The sequence below is a fragment of the Primulina eburnea genome, chromosome 4 (assembly GCF_022965805.1).
Source record: "Primulina eburnea isolate SZY01 chromosome 4, ASM2296580v1, whole genome shotgun sequence".
Lineage (NCBI taxonomy): Eukaryota > Viridiplantae > Streptophyta > Magnoliopsida > Lamiales > Gesneriaceae > Primulina > Primulina eburnea.
In genome coordinates, this window is record NC_133104.1 from 42,079,771 (window position 1) to 42,100,295 (window position 20,525).

The 20,525-nt window shown below is 34.2% G+C and overlaps 4 protein-coding genes, 1 long non-coding RNA gene and 2 other non-coding genes across 12 annotated transcripts; 1 reads left to right on the forward strand and 6 right to left on the reverse strand.

Annotated features, from left to right (window-relative positions):
* Positions 1–2,309: 2,309 nt before the first annotated feature.
* On the reverse strand, positions 2,310–3,567 carry LOC140829121 (uncharacterized). The gene is made up of 2 exons (XR_012117392.1): positions 3,296–3,567; positions 2,310–3,162 (listed from the first exon to the last, which is right to left on the reverse strand). It is a non-coding gene; the product is annotated as an uncharacterized lncRNA (long non-coding RNA).
* Positions 2,427–2,556, forward strand: LOC140831301 (U6atac minor spliceosomal RNA). The gene has a single exon (XR_012117869.1). It is a non-coding gene; the product is annotated as a U6atac minor spliceosomal RNA (small nuclear RNA).
* Positions 2,847–3,000, reverse strand: LOC140831231 (U4 spliceosomal RNA). The gene has a single exon (XR_012117809.1). It is a non-coding gene; the product is annotated as a U4 spliceosomal RNA (small nuclear RNA).
* Positions 3,568–4,239: 672 nt separating the features above from the next.
* Positions 4,240–6,642, reverse strand: LOC140829123 (large ribosomal subunit protein eL20y-like). The gene is made up of 4 exons (XM_073192123.1): positions 6,442–6,642; positions 6,210–6,325; positions 5,985–6,048; positions 4,240–4,802 (listed from the first exon to the last, which is right to left on the reverse strand). The coding sequence occupies exons 1-4, from the start codon at positions 6,625–6,627 to the stop codon at positions 4,461–4,463; spliced, it is 708 nt and encodes a 235-aa protein (XP_073048224.1). The 5' UTR covers positions 6,628–6,642; the 3' UTR covers positions 4,240–4,460.
* Positions 6,643–7,582: 940 nt separating this feature from the next.
* LOC140829124 (large ribosomal subunit protein eL20z-like) lies at positions 7,583–9,968 on the reverse strand. The gene is given in 5 exon segments (XM_073192124.1): positions 7,583–7,814; positions 8,350–8,464; positions 9,289–9,364; positions 9,596–9,640; positions 9,643–9,968. Coding segments are annotated over 5 exon segments (480 nt in total). The 5' UTR covers positions 9,827–9,968; the 3' UTR covers positions 7,583–7,754.
* A 260-nt stretch (positions 9,969–10,228) lies between these two features.
* LOC140829122 (uncharacterized) lies at positions 10,229–13,850 on the reverse strand. 2 transcript variants are annotated; one of them, XM_073192122.1, is made up of 10 exons: positions 13,675–13,850; positions 13,471–13,540; positions 13,251–13,379; positions 13,121–13,184; positions 12,940–13,027; positions 12,288–12,372; positions 12,042–12,098; positions 11,636–11,680; positions 11,008–11,078; positions 10,229–10,888 (listed from the first exon to the last, which is right to left on the reverse strand). In XM_073192122.1, the coding sequence occupies exons 1-10, from the start codon at positions 13,785–13,787 to the stop codon at positions 10,522–10,524; spliced, it is 1,089 nt and encodes a 362-aa protein (XP_073048223.1). In that variant the 5' UTR covers positions 13,788–13,850; the 3' UTR covers positions 10,229–10,521. The 2 variants fall into 2 exon arrangements, with proteins under 2 accessions (XP_073048223.1, XP_073048222.1); XM_073192121.1 differs by having other exon boundaries at positions 10,243–10,888; positions 11,564–11,680; positions 13,675–13,849.
* A 971-nt stretch (positions 13,851–14,821) lies between these two features.
* LOC140829125 (phospho-N-acetylmuramoyl-pentapeptide-transferase homolog) lies at positions 14,822–18,906 on the reverse strand. Of its 5 annotated transcripts, XR_012117394.1 has the most exons (10): positions 18,772–18,906; positions 18,530–18,681; positions 18,342–18,416; positions 17,670–17,893; positions 16,822–17,269; positions 16,663–16,727; positions 15,993–16,186; positions 15,615–15,823; positions 15,107–15,427; positions 14,822–14,972 (listed from the first exon to the last, which is right to left on the reverse strand). XR_012117394.1 is itself a non-coding variant. In XM_073192125.1 (9 exons), exons 2-9 carry the CDS (start codon positions 18,671–18,673, stop codon positions 15,245–15,247), a joined length of 1,542 nt encoding a protein of 513 aa, XP_073048226.1. In that variant the 5' UTR covers positions 18,674–18,681; positions 18,772–18,906; the 3' UTR covers positions 15,005–15,244. The 5 variants fall into 5 exon arrangements, 3 of the variants coding, with proteins under 3 accessions (XP_073048226.1, XP_073048228.1, XP_073048227.1); XR_012117395.1 differs by lacking the exon at positions 14,822–14,972 and having other exon boundaries at positions 15,005–15,427; positions 15,968–16,186; XM_073192125.1 differs by lacking the exon at positions 14,822–14,972 and having other exon boundaries at positions 15,005–15,427.
* Between the last annotated feature and the right edge of the window lie 1,619 nt (positions 18,907–20,525).

The following is a 20,525-nucleotide window of genomic DNA, read 5'->3' on the forward strand; positions in this document are numbered from 1 at the left end:
AACAAATTTAGCTTCAATGTTGATAAAGTAACAATTGATTGTTTCTTCGAAGTGCATGGAACAACCGCTTGATCTAAGAAAAAAATCATATCCTTAAGTTCTTTTTCTATCATCTCGATCTCCTTCAAATCTGATTGTTCTCCTTTCTTATAGTAAAGACCAAGTTCTTGTGTTCGTTGTCGGCATCATAAAATCCTCTTAACAACTTAAAAATGCATTTCTGTAGGATTCTCAATGTATCTGCTTATGAGACTGAAAGAATACATAATATCCGACATTGTTGCTGTCAAATACATTAAGCTTCTAACAATTTACTTGTAATATGTGTTGTCAATCTTCTTTCCTTCACAAATTTTTGTTATCTTCAAACCATAGTCTACGGGAGTACTTGCATAATTACACTTCTTCGTATTAAATCTGCACAAAACTTTTTGAAAACGTTTCTTTTGTGAAATAAAAATCTCATAAGTAGATTGAACTACTTCATACCAAGAAAATGATGCATCTTGCCAAGATCATACATATCAAACTCAACCATCATGGACTTCTTAAATTTTCTAAACATGACACTATCATTTTCAGAGAATATAAGATCATTAACATATAAACAAACAGTGAGATTTTTCCTTCATCTTCAATTTTGTACAAAGTTTATAATCATATGAACTTTTTTGAAAACATACCTTAAAAAATAAGTCTCAATTCGACTATACTAAGCTCGTGGGACTTGCTTTAACCCATACAAAGTTTTTTTCAATTTATACACTTTATGCTCATTTCCAACTTAATATAACAAGGAGGTTGATGGATACATATATGTTCTTCCAAGTCTCCATGTAAGAACGTCGATTTCACAGCCAAATAGAAGATATACCATGAATATTGCGCTATTAAGTCAATTACCAATAATACCGAAAGTTTTAATAGGTATTCATTCACCCCCTCTAAACATCTAGCCGGTCCTAACAACATATGAGATTGAGTACATGCTGATAGTCATAGACTAAAAAACGAAAGCTAGCGAAATCCATCATTCATTGTTGCAATTGCAATTATTAAATAACAAAAGGACACTTGGTTATTGTATGTTGTTGAATTAGTTAAATATAATTTGACATAACATATTGATAAAATAATGAATTCCTTCAAAATCATTGCTTAAGAATTGATATGTGCATTAACCGATATTTGAACAGTCGTTTATTAATTATTTTAATTTAAATTATTTAAATTGTGTTTGTTTCATCCTTTTATTTTAATTTCAATTTAGTTTATTAATTTATTCAAGTTTTTGTTCAAGTTAATTAAAGAATTGTTTTTAATGTTGATTTGTAATATATCAAGTTTTTTCGGACGATATCCGTACATGTTATTAAAGCTTGACATGTACACAGAAATAACAAACAAAATTACATAACGAAAAGTAAATTATTTAAAATAAACATGTGAAAACATGTAAATTTAATATATGTAATTAATATGAATTTATAAAAAATATAAATTTCAATTTTATTTATTATATCAATTAATTTTATCTCAAATAAAATCGTTTCCACGTGCATCGCACGTGCACTGTTCTAGTATATATATATATATATGCATGTAAAGGGGTACTTAAGGGACAGCTAAAATGTTCTAATCTACAATGAAAACATATTCAAATTCTATTTCAGTTGAACATGCCGGTCTTTAAAATATCAAAATTATAAATGATAAAAATCAAAATAGCATATCCAAATTATATATCAATAGATGAGTGTAAATTTATAAATAAGAAAATAGACAAAGTGTTAAAACTATATATAATGTGATATGTAAAGTGTTACTTTAAGGGATAAAACATGTATGATTATATAGATTAGTTTTATAATTATAATGTTTTTAAAAATAAATTTATTTTATATTTAGATTTAGAAAAATTTTTGTTGTTTTAGAAAAAATATTTAATATTATTTTTAATGTGTGTAAATATAATGTTGATTAAATATTATAGTTAATAATTTATTTAATAAAATATTAACACTTTTGTTTTTTATATCTTTATATAAAAAAATAGAAATCGTATTTAAAATTTGATAAAAAAAAAACAAAATATAAAGCGAGAAATTAAAAGTGAATATAAAATGGATATTTTAAAAATATATAATGATATTTTGGATAAATATAATATAAAATTAAGACTTTTTTGAAAACTTATGAGATATCTCACTTTTTTTGAAAGTCTTCATAAGTTGTCATTCAAAATTATAAGTTATTTGCAACTTTTTTATCAATCAATCTGTAAGAACTTATAAACTCAAAGTCATATCAGAGAAATAGTCTTCGCTAAGTTATAATAATAAAAAAGTATACGATTCAGTATCCCACATCGTATAGATTATGATGTCTTATTTAGCATTTATAGAGAACAATCAACAAGACTTGCTGTGTTCGTAGAAAGGAGAGATGGTTGGCATCTCCCCCGACAGGGACGGGAACAGCCTTCGGGCTTTCTTGTTACCATACACATCCGGTTAAGGCTACCCACTTCGGTGGATCTTCTAACCCAATTTTTTTTCCATTATCTCCTATAATTTTCTCTCTTTTTCCATCGCCAGACCCTCCGCGAGTTTCACAGCTTTCACAAATTATAGCATCCTTGCATGTCTCGATTCCATGGCGATGCTAAATCATTTGAAAAAATCCTTCTAGATCTCAGTCTTTGGCCAAAAGTTAAATAATTAAAGTTCTTCCCTCTTCTTTTCTGATCAACACAACAATTCTCACTCACATACACAACGAATGGAGAGCTGAAACGATGACCGATAGAGATAAACTTAGCGAGTAAACTAAAACTAGAGTTGTAGGGCTTTACCTTTATAAAAGGAGCCCTTCCAGAAATTCTCGAAGGCCAGGGACAAGCCCAGGCCTAAGAGGGGGTTTGGAAATAGTTTTCAACCAGCAATAGACGCGCCTCGGTTAGAACCTCACTAGCTGCGTCATTGCCCCAAGCGCAAAGATAGTCAAACTCAGATCAAAATTTCTTCCTTTATAGCCCACACCATGGTCTTGATTTCTAGTACTTTCGATGTGGGACGGCACCAAAAGAAAAGAAGGCCCATCTCAGCACAAAAAATCTTCACACATTCATTCACTGCAATGGAATGCGCCAAAACAACACATCTACATATCGAATCATTTAATCGCAGGTTATCAAGAACCATAAACATTAGAACGACAATGTCAAAACCACAGCAAAAGAAACCGAGAAACAAGGTACCAAATCTGAAAAATAATTTTAAAAACTATGGGGTACCAGTGTCAGTGCAGGCGCTGTTGCCACTTTTACAGCTTCAAAATTCGCCGAGCGTTTAAGAAATTAGCTAGAGGAAACAATACACATTTGTTTTTTCGTCCCATTTTCTTCGAATATACAGGATAAATTTTGAGGGAGGTTGTGGTTGTCGCTGGGTGTAGGGAAATTTGAGGAGAATGCAATATTGTTATAGCAACTAAGATCGAGAAGACGTACAGCTTCTGGGAATTTGGAATTTCACGCGGTTAAATCTGTATTCACTTAGGTGGATGCCTGACTGTATTTGGTCAGACGAATTTCCCACTTTAAATATTATTTGGAATAAATCCATAACTTCACATTTACATAAAAAGTAAAAACAACGTTGTAACAAGTAATAACACTTATCATTATTTAAATATATTATATAATATTTGAGGCCCTCGTAACATTTTTATCAATTATTAACAAATTTTCCATATAAAAAACTAGTCACACACGTCATATGTACATAGTTAACATTATTATATTAAAATTGCGTATGCATCAGTTAGTTAGTAGGTTAGTATATGTTTTTTGTCAATCGTCAATATCATCCATGTAACCTATTCATGTTTCTAATTACCCTTTTGATAATTTTAATTATCGATATACTGACCTTTTTTATATATAGAGTGGATCTCATGTGAGACCATCTCACGGATCTTAATATGTAAGACGGATCAACTCTACCCATATTCACAATAAAAAATAATACTCCTAACATAAAAAATAATATTTTTTCATGAATGACCCAAATAAAAGATCTGTCTCACAAACACGACCCGTGAGTCCGTCCCACACAAATTTTTGTCTTATATATAGCAGCGTCCATTTTAATTAAAAAAAAATGAACAAATATATTTGATTTTTTTTAAAAAAATGAATCTATATATACGCACACATATATATTTAAAAAACCTACAAACACGCAACACGAGATGTCATCCTTTCCACGATTCAAAAAACATATCCAAAAAGTAGTAAAACTCTTGAACCACGATGGACCACAATACATCAAACAACCACAGAAAAGTTCCACATTGACTTTCCACCCGGCAATGAAGAACGACTTGCTAGGACCCAAAATTCAAAAGGATTAATTAAACCAAATAGCATAAATTGAGGCTTGTCCTTTTCCAGCAAACTACATAAACATGTTTGGCCTGGTCGCCTTGTATGTAGTTTTGAGTTTCCGGGTAGGTGGCCTAACTTTCCTAAACACCAAAGGGAATTTGATCTTAGAGTCATGGAACTGTTTGGTACTCTCCCTCTTGCAAAGCTTTGCTGGAATGGTGGCCGTCTTTATAATTTGAATGCAATGACAGCGGACTCTGTGACGAGATGCCATCTCAGTGTACATCTGCTCCACTGCCCCATTCAATGTTGTGTCACGGTACTCCTTGTACATGTTGTGATAACCGGTCCTGCTTTGGTAACGTAGCCAGATTCCATAATTCTTGACCGTGGTTGGGTTCTTCTCAAATATCTGTAAAGAAAGAAATGTTGGTGACATCCTTGGACATCAATGTTGAACATAGAACAGCTAATTCGCATCATACACTAGAAAATCTCAAACAGACATGAGAGTGGCTCCAGTTATAAGTGAAGTAAATTTGTAAGTGGTTAAAGGACTAGTAATGGGGAATGAATATGCAAAAATTGGATAGTAGAAGATGCCAAAGAAGTTTTCAGCCCTATTCATCAATAAACAAACCACAACTGGATCTCATGAAAAAATTTGAGTTCTTGGAACTTGGAAGATTGATTTTCCAAAAAAAAATCCTCTCAAAGGATTATTCAGTAACGATCATAGATCCCAATCATATTTTTAGTAAGAACAACAGTTGTAAAAGTAAATAGCAGAACTTTCGAAGAAATTGGAACCATTTGAACTATGATATGTAGCATACCATAGCCAAACTTCCATTTCTACCTCTCATTGAATGAGAATCAAATAAAATGTACAAAGGTAGCTCATGAAACATAACAAAAACGGATTAGCCAAAAATATTGAAGATGTGTTTAAAGGAGTCATTTCTCGTCCAATTGCTTGATGCAAACACACTGACTCACAACCCTAGCACTTTGATAGTGATGTTACAAATCTTCTTACAGGCAAACAGGAAGCAATATCTTCTAATCACATTAGAGTATGTGAAAATTCCGTGATTTCACATCAGTTTAGATATTTTAAATAGTGCTCCACACCATATCGACATGAGAGTGTGAAACTTAGGAGATTCCAAATCAGCGCAGAAATTTTAAACATCCACTCATACACTGCAACCACATATTCCAACGCATATTATAGCACGTGCAGCAACCAATTCGACGAAACCTCCCCTGTACTTATTGTATTTGACACTTAAATCACTTACATGTTATAATTTTTGGACCTGACAAGGAAATAAGGGGCTAAGCGCCAAATACACCAAGTAAAAGGAGGCTAATGCAAAAAACAGATGCATATTTTCAAGAAAAATTCCACCAAGTCATTTTAAGTAAAAGGGCCCAAATTAGATAACCTAAGAATTCCAGGAACACTTTTCAAGCACAGAGTACGTGTTTTAACTAGATAATCGTATGATTTGGTAGATCTGGAAGCATAAAACTCACCAAACATTATCCATCACAAGGGACCAGAAAAAGAACAAGGGAAATAGCCTACCTCATTAATAGCAAGAACCTGGCCGATGCTCTTCTTCACCTTCTTAAGTTTCCTCAAGAAGTACCTTCATACATAAAAGGCAATCCACAAATACATTTAGCGCAATCACAAATAAATCTTTACTCAATTGTCTCAAGTCAAATGCAACAGAGCATTGAGTCTATAATAATTATCAAATCAGATGCTCAGCAGCTTTTCCTATAAGACACATAACGTAAGAGTTACCAAAACTTGGACTTGGCGCGGACTTCATTGGTGGCCCATAGCTTCATGCGGTAGATCTTCGGGTGCTCTTCCTTATCAGTCGGAAGGGCTCTCCCCACCACCTGATATTGATGGAACTGCACATAATACAACATAAGTATTAAATAAACAATCCAACCAAATTGAAAATATTTTTACACAAACATAAAAGATCAAATCAATAACGAAGAAAGCGATGAACGAGGATTCATACCCTGTAAGTTACCATCTCGATCGATTTCAAATTTTCAGCACCTTTCTCTTTTGCAGGGCGTAAGCTAGCGGGTGGAGCCGTGGAGCTGGGGTTGAAAGGTTTTGCTGCAAAGCTTGGCTGATAAAACCCTACTTGAGCTATAATGGGCCACATGATTCGCTGACCCATTCCGTTAATGGGCTCCATTGTTGTTAGTGGGCTTATTTCTGGCGGCATATGATGATTGTATGGGCTCAAATGGGCTTTACCAAGTCATGTTTGCATATCGAATTTCTTTATATTATTATTAATTTTTTTTTTTTGAGAAAGTAAAATTTATTTATTTATTTTTAATGTGTTGAAGAATATCACACAAGTGTTTCGAGGAGTTGAAGAAAGCCGATCGAGTTGTTCATCAATATTCTCACTTTTAAAATACGAAGAAAATCTGTTTGACTTCATTTATAGATATTTTCAAAATATTTACTTCAACTATTTTAACATCACCTGATAAAATAATTAACTTCGAATAATTCTTGTACTACTACATAGTTCTATTACAACATTAAAGTTTCAACTTTAAAAACAGCACACGATAAAAAATGATGACATATTTTGTATGCTATCACATTTGCAATAAAAAAAGTTTAGTTTAAAAGTACCACACTGAACAAATAAAATACTCTCAAATTTATCAACAAGTTTACAGTTTTAATACATTTAAAAAAATAACAAAAAGACAACTATACATATCCGTGCTTCATTAGATTTGATTTTGCAATAAAACTACAATTGCTGGATGTCATGACACAATTGAATAATCTCGTGGAAGCACTAAAAGTGGATAGATGAGATCTTACCTATGTGAGTATTATCCTCACTTCATTTCAACGGGTAAGATCTTGTCACACGTACAATTTCCATAAAAAAGTGGGTCCTATATATGAATGAGCAAATCTTGACCATCCATCCTATTATGGGGACAATGCCCACATGGATAGGATGAAATAAACCCTAAAAGTGAGGTGCGATATACGTAACGCACGCACTGCAGGCACACTGTTTCGATACTTAAAAAATTCAATGTTTCAAAGTGCTGGTTTTGGCATATAAACAAGAAAATTTTGCCTGGCAGCACTAAAAAGGGATATGACGCTGTCTCTTCAAGAATTTAACAGTAAATATAGAACAAAAAAAAGGATACACACATTTGTTTTATCAACAGTTACCACAACGATGAGTAGCGAGATAACGAAATATATATCAAACAGCAACTTTATCTGTTTCTGAAGGAACATTAGTCGAGATTGGGGAATATACAGAAACTGAAAAATTCACCAAGAATGAGATGCCCTTGTCACACCAAGAGTAACAGCAATGGAAGCTAGGATTGCCTGCCAAATAGAGTTGAAAATCAATCAACACACCGATAGTAAGTTAATAAACGGTTGCCAAAACCTTATGCAATCAAGCTTGTACAATGACTCAAATTCTCTCATACATGAACACGATTTTTAAATTTAATGTAAGAGCTGTTTCCCCAAGTTATCTTCAATATGTCGGTACTTACTACACAAGGGCCAAAACGCCTTCAACTCACCAAATCAGGATACAAGGAATAATGAACAAATACGGGCCAAAAGTAAGGTAATGAGAGAGATAGATGCCTTTTCTACTTTAGTGTTCTAACCACCCAAAACTGAACCCTCATAATTTCTCCTCAAAAAACCAGGCAAACTTTCATTTGCCTCTCACCTCTTTACTGAATCAGTACTTTACTTGGAAGTTGGAAGCTTTAAATTTTAAAAAGATATTAATTTTGTTACACAAATCACATAAAATACTAGTCTAAAACACAATTAAGTAACCTTGAAGCAAAAGTATATGTCACCAAAAAAAAAGACAGTTGTAAAAGGTTGAAACACTTACAGCTAAAGTGCACGCAACCAGACCAGCCTTTTCTCTGTAATCCAACCGAACACATATCAGCAGAAAAGCGCCAATATACCATGGAATGGCACCAAGAAAGAAACCGCTTATAAACCTTGCATACAAATTCAAGAAAGTTAGCAATTAGCACCCAACAGATAATCTGCATAACAAACTTGATGCTGTTCAAGCTGCAATAACCAGTAACTCCTTGAAGAATTTTAACAGGTTTTAGCATCTAAAACATATAATATGCAATGAAGGTTGTAGACTTATTAACTCAACTAACAAGAATTTGGCAAAAGTGTTTTGAGACAATCCCTCAAGGTCCCTCTTGATATAAAAGAGAGCACCTTGCTGGGCAAGTGACAACAATATTCTTTTACCAAAAAGAAAAGAAGTAAATTAACCAAACATTTTAAGTTCATATGTTATCCTTCAATCAGAACTACAGCCACATTAATTCAGCATTGATCCTATGATGAAGTTTTGGATCAATAGCTAAGGATACGATAAAATAAAAGAGCATGCAATTTTTTTTTTGAAAACAACAAAAGCATGGAACATGTTGGGAAAGAGAGTAAAAACAATGACATCAAACACAGAGAAAGCAATATTATTTTCCCTCCAAGATAGAAATCAGATAACAATGTGAAATCAGTTAGTTCCACAATAGCAATCACCTACAAAAATAATTTCAATGAGTGCAAGAAAGTAAGCCGACATTACAAATATAATGTACAATACCCAAATTCCGAATAACTTAGTACGGTCAAAATTCTCCAATCTATCAGCAGTGGGCATTAAAATTTTGACCTAATTAACTAGGGGATACAAAATATTGATGGGGTACTGACCGATAAAGTCTTCCCGAGCAACCGAGAGAATATAAAGAGTATGAAAAAGCACAGTATTGGGGGGGGGGGGGGGGGGACTTACAAGAACCATCCAACTCCAATACCACAACAAGGAAGCCTCTCCTCTCTAAATGGTCGTCCTGTAACAACAGCATAACCTATAAAATAACAAAAGTAAACGAAACGGAGAAGATCAGTATGGTGCCAAATGTAAATTGCTGGAAACCCAAATCTCCAATTAATCCACAATAAACACATCAACTCTGGCTGAAAAAATTCCTAGAAAACTATCTAGACCATCAACAAAATTAAAAATAATCCGATTTCAATATAATATTCCAGATACAAATCGGTGGTAAAAAAAGATAGAAACTGATTAAGAAAATTACCGGGAACTGTCTGATATCCGTGATGATAGTGTTGAGGAGAAGGACAAAAAAGCCAGGAGGAGGCATGGGTTGAGGAAATCCGATAACCGGCTGCGACGGCGGAGGAGGAGGATAATTTGCAACACCTTGAAAAGTGCCATAATAATAATTCGGCGGCGGAGGTGGAGCAGATGGAAGGTGGCCTGCAGGCACCGAGATGCCTTTGCTTTTCTCCCCGCCTTGTTCGCTCATTTTTCCTTCCCAAGTAAGATTTGATTTCAAAGGAGTCTCACGCGCTGAAATGAGCTGCCTGTTTCCTACAATCTCTCCTTTTTAACGGTGATACCGATCACTAGTCATAAATATTATCAAATAATTATACGACTCAGAAAGTCAGAATATGTTTTTTCCAAAAAAAGAAAGGAAAAAGAAAGTCTGATATGTTATAATATATAAACATAAAAGAATATAATATGTTATATCAGAACAATAATAAATAATATATAGTATATTTGAATGAAAATTGTATCTAATCAAAAACATTTCATAAAAAGTAATACGACTTTGCAAAAAAATATAAGAAGACATATACTATAATCTCTGAAAATCGACTTAACTTTTTTAAAAAACAAAAAGAAAAAAAAATACCAGTACGCAATCCCATGATGAAAAGTGCTCTAATTTTTTTAAAAAATAGTAACAAATAAAAATAAGTTTTTTGGGGGAAAAATGTTTAAATTATGAATTATTTGCTCAAATTAGCTCTAACATAACCATTTTTTTACTTTCCAAGGGGCGGGCGCTCAAGTTCTATCTTTAAAAAGTTCAAAGACACGGAAAGAGATTGTTGTAGTAACATTCTTATATTTAATATCATAAAATGCAAACATTTGGAGAATATCAAATCTGTCACAGCTGCATTAGAATAAACTGTTGCTACCAATAACTTACAAATAAATCTTAAATATTCGAACATTTAATCGTGGGTACGAACTTAAATAAGGAAGAAACTCGAATATCTCGACCTTCTCAGTCATGTCCATGACATTCAGGTCGGCCTTTGCTGCCAGAGCTAGAAAATAGTCGAAGGTTTTGATGTTACGAATCACAGAAGTAAAAAATGCAACGGGGCCATTGGCAGAAGGATGGCCAAGAATTTCCGAAGCTGGAGAGCCATTACTCGTTACTTTTTCTTCGAGAGAATGATTGAATCTTCTTTCATTATGTAATGAAGAATCGGGTCTCAAAAGGGTGGCCAGCACACGAACAAGATGAGGGAGGCATGATGGATTATAAATTACGTCTGAACCTAAACTGTGGAGACAAAATTATGAATATAGTAGTGGCATGACTCCTAGAAAACTACTTTTGATCGAACCAACAAAAATGGCATGTTAATGTTATGCTTGAGAAAAATGTAAGTCATCACTTACATTATGTCAGGTGAGAAGCTACGGAGATCCTCCTTCGAAGCAGATTCCCAAGGTAAACAAACACACTGCACCTGTACTCAGAATAGGTTCATCGTGCCATGAAACAATTGAATTGCATAAAAGCAGGCTTATTCAAGACATGGAAATTTTTAAGCTATTAAAAGCCACACATCCAAAGAATGAATCAGGTTACAAATGATGAATGGCATTGGTTACTGATAAAATAAAGTTATCCCCTATCGGAGAAGTACAAACAAATGAAAACGACTTAAAAGACATAGATCTTAAGGACATAATTCACATTCTCTCTACCATCTGGAGAGGCACTATATTAGATGTCATTGATCAGTTCTCACATAATTTCCGTTGATAAATGTTGGTAATCAAAGGCCAATCAAACAGGTCATAGCTAGAGCTGTCGGTTTTCCAGGACATAGCTCTTGGATTCGAGTCATATAAATGTGCGAGAGTGATTTTTAAAACAAAAAAGTTGGTTATGAAAGCACAAGGGATGGCAAACATAGTTGATCATGTAGCACAAAATACTTTGTCTCACCATACTGTGATCCACACTATGGTCATCTATGGTGCAAGTATTGGTGGTCAGATGGTTCAGTTCCAAGTTCACCTTCATGTTTGCTAATGCTGACAGGTCGCCGTCGCTTAGTATCACCTGCACCATGATAGCAGTTTAGATGAGAGGGGGGTGGGGGATCAAAATAAACAATACTTTCAGATGCGGTACGATACACAGAGTTTTCCACTCGGGAACAAAACACAAGATTAGATATAAATCTATAAATCAGGTTGGGAGAACTTAAAATGACTCGGAGTCAAATTCCACATCTCAAGATTTTAGAGGAATGTGTAATGCACACATTTGGGATTGAATACATGTCTATGGGTTAGATACACAAATGAGATGTAAACATCGTTTGAATTTTCATTAAATATTTTATCAAGAAAACCTGGAGGGCTTTCTTGTAACTGATATTATCTTTTACAATACATTGAGCGAGCTTGCTTGTGCTTACCTTGGATGCTTTCACATGAGCAATGCAAATGCCAACCAAACCAACTCCTGAGCCAACCTGTTGACGCAGGAAATCAGAATTACAGCAAGAGAGAGAAGGAGACAGAGGTTCTTAACGTTTCTGTGTAAGATTTAAAACAAAGACTCAACTGGTAAAGGGAGTAACAGATCTTAAGTACATATGCAAAGATTTAAAACAAAGACACAATTGGTAAAGGGAGTAACAGATATAAAGCACATATGTAACCTCAAAGCAACACTTATTTACGAATATCTCTGGGAATGAAAGGATAAATTCTGACATGAATATACTGGATGGCCAAAGAGAACACCTACATAACCATGTAGAGAAAGAATTAGGGGAAAGGAAACAAAGAAACAAGTTCAGATAGAAATTAGAATGCAAAGTACGTGAACATGAAGCTGGGAAATAATTTTTAATAGAAGTCATGCAATGAAGCTGCATGAACCACAATTGCTTTATGGTGAATACATCATTAGAACAGGAAACGTCTAAATTAGCAAACATCTACTTGAGACCATTCTTCAGAATTTCACTTTGCAGAACATATATTGAAGAAACAGGCAGGCCAGAAAAAATGGTATAATTCCATAATTTCCTGATTTAATTGTACAAGACGAACAGAGATCATTATTGATATAGAAAAAATGCAAAACCATGGATCCCCTTCAACTAAGTATAGCACCACTAAGACTATCCTTGTATTACACTAGCAAAACCAACAACGATCTCGTGAAGCTTCAAACCATCTTCAGAAAAGATCAAGGTGGTGATGATAAAATAATTATTATAAGACTATGTTGATGAGGCTTCTTGCTAGCAACTAAAATTTCTAATGACCACGACAGCGATTAAAATACTATAGGATGGTTGATACCCAGTATCTCCTTCCAGCAGGTTGAGAGAACACTGAAGTTGAACCTCTAAATTCCTAGACTTTGGGCAGCTAACGAGTCCAGACGATTCTACACATGCATCCAAGTAAGCTATACTTGCCACCAAAGCATCAAAGACATTAACCAAGAAATGAACAAAAAGTCAAAGGAATAAGCAGCTACCATCGGAAAATAGAAATGAGATACTTTTCCAGATTCTCGAGTTCCCCTTGTCCACATCATTATCCTAACAGAAAAACAATCAATGCCAACATATGTTGACCTATGAAAAGATCGAAAAATTATCTTATACCTGTAAGGAAGTCAAGTAAAAAGCATAGCGTTCGTACAGTTCATCCAAAACGTCTTCGCCATCAGATTCGATTTCAAGAATTAGTTTCTTCAAAAACCTTTTCAAGTAAGGACCTTGCAACTTCACATCCTGAAAGAATATTTTACAAAAAGTTTTCTTTCATCTCCACATTCTTCTTGTATTGGCTGTAATATATAGGCAACCTAGTAGTAGTACCTACAGCATTACAAATACATTGGCGCCAAATGCAACTCTGCACTCTATCATCGAGGGAACCGCCGCCAAAATCCCTGATGCCCGAGAAATCGAGATTATATTAAATCACAAAAACATACTGAAAAAGGGAATTATGACAGTGGAAAACACGAGTGGGATCTTGATTCTTGGATGGGAAATTGTGCTTGGGTCTAACTCTAAGGGGTACCTGGCGAGTGAGATTACAACATCTGGTGGTTCCATGGCCAGAAACGCAGATACCATGTGAAGCTGCAAAGGGGGCGAAATTCCATCATCTTCCGCCGCCGCCATGGCCAACATATGTAAGCACTCAAGTAATTTCTTTAATTCTTTTGGGCAACGCCCACGCCCAATGGTTGATTAATCTATTCTAACACAGTAACGCTTCTCTTACATTTTTATTCGATTTTTTTATATAAAAAATTATTATTATTTTAATTGTATACATTAGTTATATTATTTATCTATATTTTTATCCAATCTAATTTCATATTTGATTCACCATATTATTTATACATTTATCAATCATTTATCTTATATCAATTAAATTATCAATCATTTATTTCAAATCGATCAAATCATTTAATTAAATTACAATATTATCTTTAATAAATAATATTGTAAATATTTTACTAATATTTTCAAAAGAACAAAACGGTAATATCACATTATCTCAAATTTAATCAAATTAATCAATCAGATCAAACATTATATTAAATATCATTTTTATATATTTTATTATTTAAAAATATTATTTATCTACTATTTGTTTCATATCACGAACCAAACGATATCTAAGTATCAAAATGTATGAAATTTGTAATTAATTCAAAGTTTTATATTTATTTAAATAACACTAATCCCATAGCTACTTCGAATTTGCTCATTTTGAGAATAGAACTAGCGAAAAACCGAAAACATAAGAATAACAATAACTTAAAAGCAACAAAATTTTAAAAAAAATTCAAATAGTTTATTCTTATCTTTATTTAATTGGGAACCTATTTATTTCGTTATACATTAGCTTTAGAATCAATGAACATATCTTAATCTCTTGACTACGTTTGGATAATAATTGTTGCATGATGTAAGAAAGTTATTGAAATTTATAAGTCTTACATATCAACTTGTGAGACAAATTGTGAGACAAAGTATGGAATGTAAAGTAAAACATAAAAACTCATATTATAAGTCTTACATGTCAACTTGTTAGACAAATCATTTATCCGATTTGTTGGAAAATATTTTTTTTTTGCTCTAAAATCGACCCAAATATTAATCCGTAAAACTATCTCAAATTAAACATATTCAAAGTAAAATCTATAATTTATTTATCTTATCCTCGTAATCGTTTCCAATGCAAAGCTTTTCAAAAATGTATAAACCCTATATAGATTTTAGAACATTGGATTTTGGTTCTGGAATCAATACTTATGATTACCATTATCTTACTACTCTAATCAACGTTCCATCCTTCTTCTGTTCCTGCAAAGGCAGGAAATTTTCTGAACAGAATGAAAAATATGTATTTACTGACAAAAAAAGGTATAAAGTTGGTACTAAAAAAATTACAATTAATGAAAAGCAAAACAAAACACAAAAAATCTTGATGTCCCGACCTTGATTATGATAACAGAATCAAAAGTCTCTGCCTTTCAACTGTTCTGTACCCAAGACCAAGTATAAGAGAGAAAAAAAAAGGAATATTTCGAGTAAAACCAAATTAGCAACGTCAGGATCACCCACACTTCAGTAACTCATGCTGAAGTAATGCCCACATATGCTGCGCATAAGATCAAGACACATGTGACAACATAAGCGGCAGAAACTATCATTGGTTCTTCAACTCCAGATAACTCGAGGTGACGATGGAATGGTGCCATGTGAAACAATCGCCGGCCAGTTTGACCAAAAAATCTGGTCACCTTGAAGAAGCATACCTAACCATGCACATAGGTTGCCATCAGATGAAAAATCGTTCAAATCATTCCATACTCCAGTTAACGGTGCACATAAGTCTAAGTCAAACTAAACAAAGCAATATTACTTTATCCACCCATCTAAAATGATGTAAAAGAAGATATCATTCTGCATATATACCAACGTCATATCTGGAGAGTAATATACCTGAGCAACCACGGAAGCTGCTTCCAGCACAAAAACTCCTGATGAAATGAACAAAGGGAAGAACATTCCCGTACAAGAAGCCATTGCAGCAAGGGCACCTCCTAAGGCCAAGGCTCCTGTATCACCCATAAATATTGATGCTTTGTAACGGTTGTGCATAAGAAAACCGACACAAGCTCCTGCCATTGATGCTCCAAATATAGCAAGATCTGAAATTGGCAGCAAAAACTTGAAGCACGAAAAAGCCAAAGTGAAATTTGGATGTAAACTTGATTTAGGTATTGAAATGTAAAGATGGAATCACATAAATATAGATAGCCCACTTTCATGCCTGCTAGAGTGTGAGTGTTTACACAATATTGACGACAAGGACGATACCAGAGCATATTGGAAGAACCACAATAGACATTCCAACAAATGCCAATGCAGCAGCTCCCGCAGACAGTCCATCAAGTCTATTGGTTACATTGATTCCATTTGCCATGGAAACAAAACAAAACAAGGTCAAACTTGTATACTTTTTTTCAAGGCAGACAAGGCCCACTGGCGCAGGTAGAGGAACCACCATTTTCCTGATATACGAAATTACAAATGACAAGTAAGATAAGAATTTGTCCACTTGCGCAAGATGACAAATATGTTCAAAGCCATACTGGTTGATAAGAAGCATTTTTCGGTACACGTTGGAAATTATCTTTTGGGTCAAAGCATTGAAGAGAAAATGGTTATGTATACTTTTAGTTTTTGGACTAAAAACTGAAAAACCATATAGTGAAGTTACATTGGCATGATTAATTACATCAGGCCAGAAAGTTAAATACCAGGACCTAGGACTCCTGGTGTCTGAAAACTTTCAAGTTATAGAGGCTATTGCTTATGCATTTAAGATTTGACGATTTGATAAAATAATGAAGTTCATATCAGAAGACGACGTTAAGTTGATCAACGTCGAGATAGCAGACATGCTCTGGAAGTTCACCAGTATAAGAAAAGATGGGTGAGTTACCCTCGGAAAAAGGTTGAACAATTTAGTTATTAGAGGATATACATGCTGTAGGGTGTTGATATGTCTGTTGCGCACAACCAATAGGAGAACCATACACCAACAGCTGCCTGTGTGACATCAAAACAAGATTAGGGCAGTAATGAACACAATTAGCTCAGAACACAACCAAAGGTTGAAACAAGACAACTAAAAAAACTTCACCTCCAAACAAATTCTTGTCAAGCCAGATAGCCGGATGTGATTGTTCTTGAGGCTCAAGAAATCATCCAATAGCCCAATTGTAGCAAAAGCAATGGTAGCCACCACAGCTCCAGAAACTTCAATGGAGGAAAAACCAAGTAGAACCTCTGCAACAAGTAGGCCTATAGGTACAAAATATAGGCCACCCATTGTAGGGGTTCCTTTCTTAGAAGGATGCTGTTTGGGTGATTCTTTTTTAATTATCGATTGAAGTTTCAAAAGACGAAATAACGGGACACAAATATAGCCTACACAAGAAACTAATACTGCAGAAATTACGAAAGGCCGCATCAAGTAGAATGATTCCAGAGGCAATCTCACGACTCGCCATGCCCACTGATCTACTATGAAAAGAAGAAACATCAAGAACACTATAAGCCCAACATTGTTTAGAATTCCATGTACAGTCCTGCAAGCGGAGGATTTCAGACACAAGTTATCAAAAAATTACTGGCTAAAGATGAACAACAGTCAATTAATAAAAATATCACAAGCCATAAAGTTTCTCAATCAACTAAGCTTTTCAATATTTACCACAAAAAAGTTCCCTTCGAATGCTGTATTTTAATTTTCTCCGCAATTAATTTTGTATGCTGCATTCTTAAGCAATAAATAGACAAGGAAACAAGCAGGAATGAGTGATAGAGACAGATTTACGAAATAATGCTTGAAGGGTGTGACTATTTTGATTAGAAAGATAGTCCCATAAAAGACTAGGCAATGAACTTAAGGGTACAAAATCATGCAAGATCTCAACTCAAGCCTTTTTTGTCCGTAATTCTTGCTATTCTGCTAATGACGATTTTTACTTTCTTTTCTTCCGCGCTCTCGAAAGCATTCCAAGCCTATGAGCAGTCACCGCGATGGCGTCATCAGCTGGAAGCAACCGCTCCTTCGAGGTAGGCAAATCAACATCAGTTATTGGTTGTAAGATAATTTCTCCATCACTGTTATCACTATCGCTGGATGAAAACAGAGATTCAACAGGCATATCACTGTCCCCCCAGTCGAATGACGAAATACCCATTGAATCCTGCATACGAAATTGAAAAAATAAAAAAGTTGGGCAACCAATCTTGGCATTTGACAGCAAAATTGTATTGCTAATCAGTTTTCACTCACATTCTTATAAACTAAAAGAAATTTCCATCGCCTAAAACAACATTAGCATCCAGAAAGCAGACTTTGAAATCATAATACTTCAGGAAGTTGAAAAACAAACCAATTGCTATAACCAACAAAACCAAATGGTCTGTCTGTCTAACCACTTTGGCAGGACCCGCCTAATATACAAAATTATGTGGGGAGCTACAAAAAGTGGCTTAATAAGTGCCACTTCTCATATTTAAACTTATTCATTAGATTAATGCTGGAAGCAGTATTAGTTTAAGGAATCAGACAAACTCGACAATTGCATTCGTGCTTGTTTGTAAAATAATACACATCATAAATCGCGAAAAGAGAAATAAATCGGTCAATACCTCATCCATTGCAAAAACTTGAAGAACTCTATGCCGCGCGGGAGACCCATGTGTTCGCACCCGTAGTTCAAATGACTATCCACACAAAGCCGACGGTATACTAGTTAATTAGGGGAAAGAAACCCCAAAAGAATATGCAGAAATAATTTATCAGTACACACGAGAGGTTTGAAGCAGCAATCATTTACCTCGGCATCGAAACAATAGCATCGATTAAATCTTTGGCAGAAACTGAAAATATATGAAACCCGAGATGACAGAAACCCCGAACGAGTAAATCTTAAATTCGATAGATTTCTACCATTCGTAGCACAAGAATTGAGAGATTGCATGACGATGCCTACATCAAATATTCGATGAGCTCAAACAGCTTAGTACTGATAAATCGAATAATCGCATTTACGAGAATTCGTATACGCGAATCAATTACCGGAACCTCGTAATTTTCGCAGATTGGGAGAAAGGATCCGACGCGCCTTCACAGCACGCTAGAGTGGGCTCTACAACATCAACGAATGCTAGATACACATCCATGTAAATATATCAACTTTCACAAACATAATTCACAAATAGAAGAGAGATGGAGGTGTCATATGCATATTATTATTTTATAAACAAAATACAAGTTGCCTATTAGAAAATTACATTTTTGTCATTTTCTATTTTTAATCATGTTATATTAATTCGTTCATAGTTTGAATTCACTAATTTAAATTTTTTGTCAATTATAATTTTTTTATCATGTAATGATATCACACCGAAAAATAATGACATTGTGACAGATATTATTGTGTCTGATATCACGTCTATACTGGTAAAAAAATACTAAAATGAAATAAGTACAACTTAATGGACTGAACTTGTTAACTGACTTATTACAAAATATAAATGGAAAATATACAAGTCGAAGGTCATTCGAGTAGGTATCTTGTGAGATGAGTTCACATATTTGATAAAAACTTGTGTGAGACGGTCTCACGGGTCGTATGTTGTGAGACTGATCTCTTATTTGGGTCATCCATGAAAACATATTATTTTTTATGCTAAGAGTATTATTTTTTATTGTGAATATTGATAGGGATGATCCGTCTCTCAGATAAAGATTCGTGAGACCGTCTCACAAGAGACCTACTCCACGTATTTATATCCATGAGACGGGTCGACTCGATTCATATTTGAGTGTGAAGTAATATTTTTTATGAGTCGAATTGGATAAATTATCTCATATCATATGAGTTATGAAGTTGACCAAAAGTTGGATGAATTGAGCTCTAAAATATGAGTTCGTTGAATTCAAATCAGGAAGATTACAAAAAATTAGAGATATTACAATAAAATTAGAAAAAAATTGTTTACGTCCTCTGATTCCTCTCCATATATTTCACCAATCTCCAACAAGCCCATATTTGCCTTCAAATTTCATCGCATCGCATGCAAGCACAGCTAAAATGGCGCAACGTCACAGTGAAAATATCTTCATCACGTGCATCTCTCTTCTCATTATTCTCTCTGTCATCATCCCTTACGCCTACTCGACACCAATATCACAAGATAAACTCCGTGGCCCAATTCCTCAAGTTTCAGAGTCAAAGAACCAAATGACTTTCCATATAAAGGAAAGAAAAACAATTCTTCCCGATAACAATGAAATGGGACAACAGTGTTGCAAGAATCAGATTTACGGGAAAGCTCGGATGAAGAAGACGAGGCGGAGCAAGAAGTTCAATTCGAGGCCTTTAATGGCTATGCTTCCCAAGGGTTTTGTGCCTCCTTCCGGCTCTTCGTCTTGCCACAATGTGTATCCAAATTCGATCACATTCTTTTGTGATGAAAGATCGCAAAACCCTAGCTAGTTAGAAATGAAGTGAATTAAGAAAATCTCTAAATCGATTCAGGGTTTTCTGTTATATTTTGGATTATGTAGAATGTAAAAGAGTGATAATTTGTGCCATTTCTTAATGACCACATTCAAATCTTGATGACTCTTGTTTTCTTTGGTTTCAATTTTAATTAGTTTGTAAAAAAAAAAAAGGCCAGATTTGGTGATCAAGCCTGGGATAACCGAAAACTTTATTTTCAAGAAAGATTCAAGGATTTATGCACTCTTCATACCTAATCTATTAAAATCTAAGTAAATAAACTTAACCCTAAGGAAAAAAAAAAACATAATAATAATAATAATAA

Coding starts and splice junctions, on each gene's coding strand:
- LOC140829125 (XM_073192125.1), bottom strand. CDS start 18,673: ATGCAATCTCTCAATTCTTGTGCTACGAATGGTAGAAATCTATCGAAT. Junction 17,894..18,341: donor AAGTTTTTGCAATGGATGAG/GTATTGACCGAT, acceptor TTTCGTATGCAG/GATTCAATGGGTATTTCGTC. Junction 15,428..15,614: donor CAGCTTCCGTGGTTGCTCAG/GTATATTACTCT, acceptor GTGCATGGTTAG/GTATGCTTCTTCAAGGTGAC.
- LOC140829122 (XM_073192121.1), bottom strand. CDS start 13,787: ATGTTGGCCATGGCGGCGGCGGAAGATGATGGAATTTCGCCCCCTTTG. Junction 12,373..12,939: donor CTGCTGGAAGGAGATACTGG/GTATCAACCATC, acceptor ATGGTTATGTAG/GTGTTCTCTTTGGCCATCCA. Junction 11,681..12,041: donor CTCATGTGAAAGCATCCAAG/GTAAGCACAAGC, acceptor ATCATGGTGCAG/GTGATACTAAGCGACGGCGA.
- LOC140829123 (XM_073192123.1), bottom strand. CDS start 6,627: ATGGAGCCCATTAACGGAATGGGTCAGCGAATCATGTGGCCCATTATA. Junction 6,326..6,441: donor TCGAGATGGTAACTTACAGG/GTATGAATCCTC, acceptor TATTATGTGCAG/TTCCATCAATATCAGGTGGT. Junction 6,049..6,209: donor CGCGCCAAGTCCAAGTTTTG/GTAACTCTTACG, acceptor TTATGTATGAAG/GTACTTCTTGAGGAAACTTA.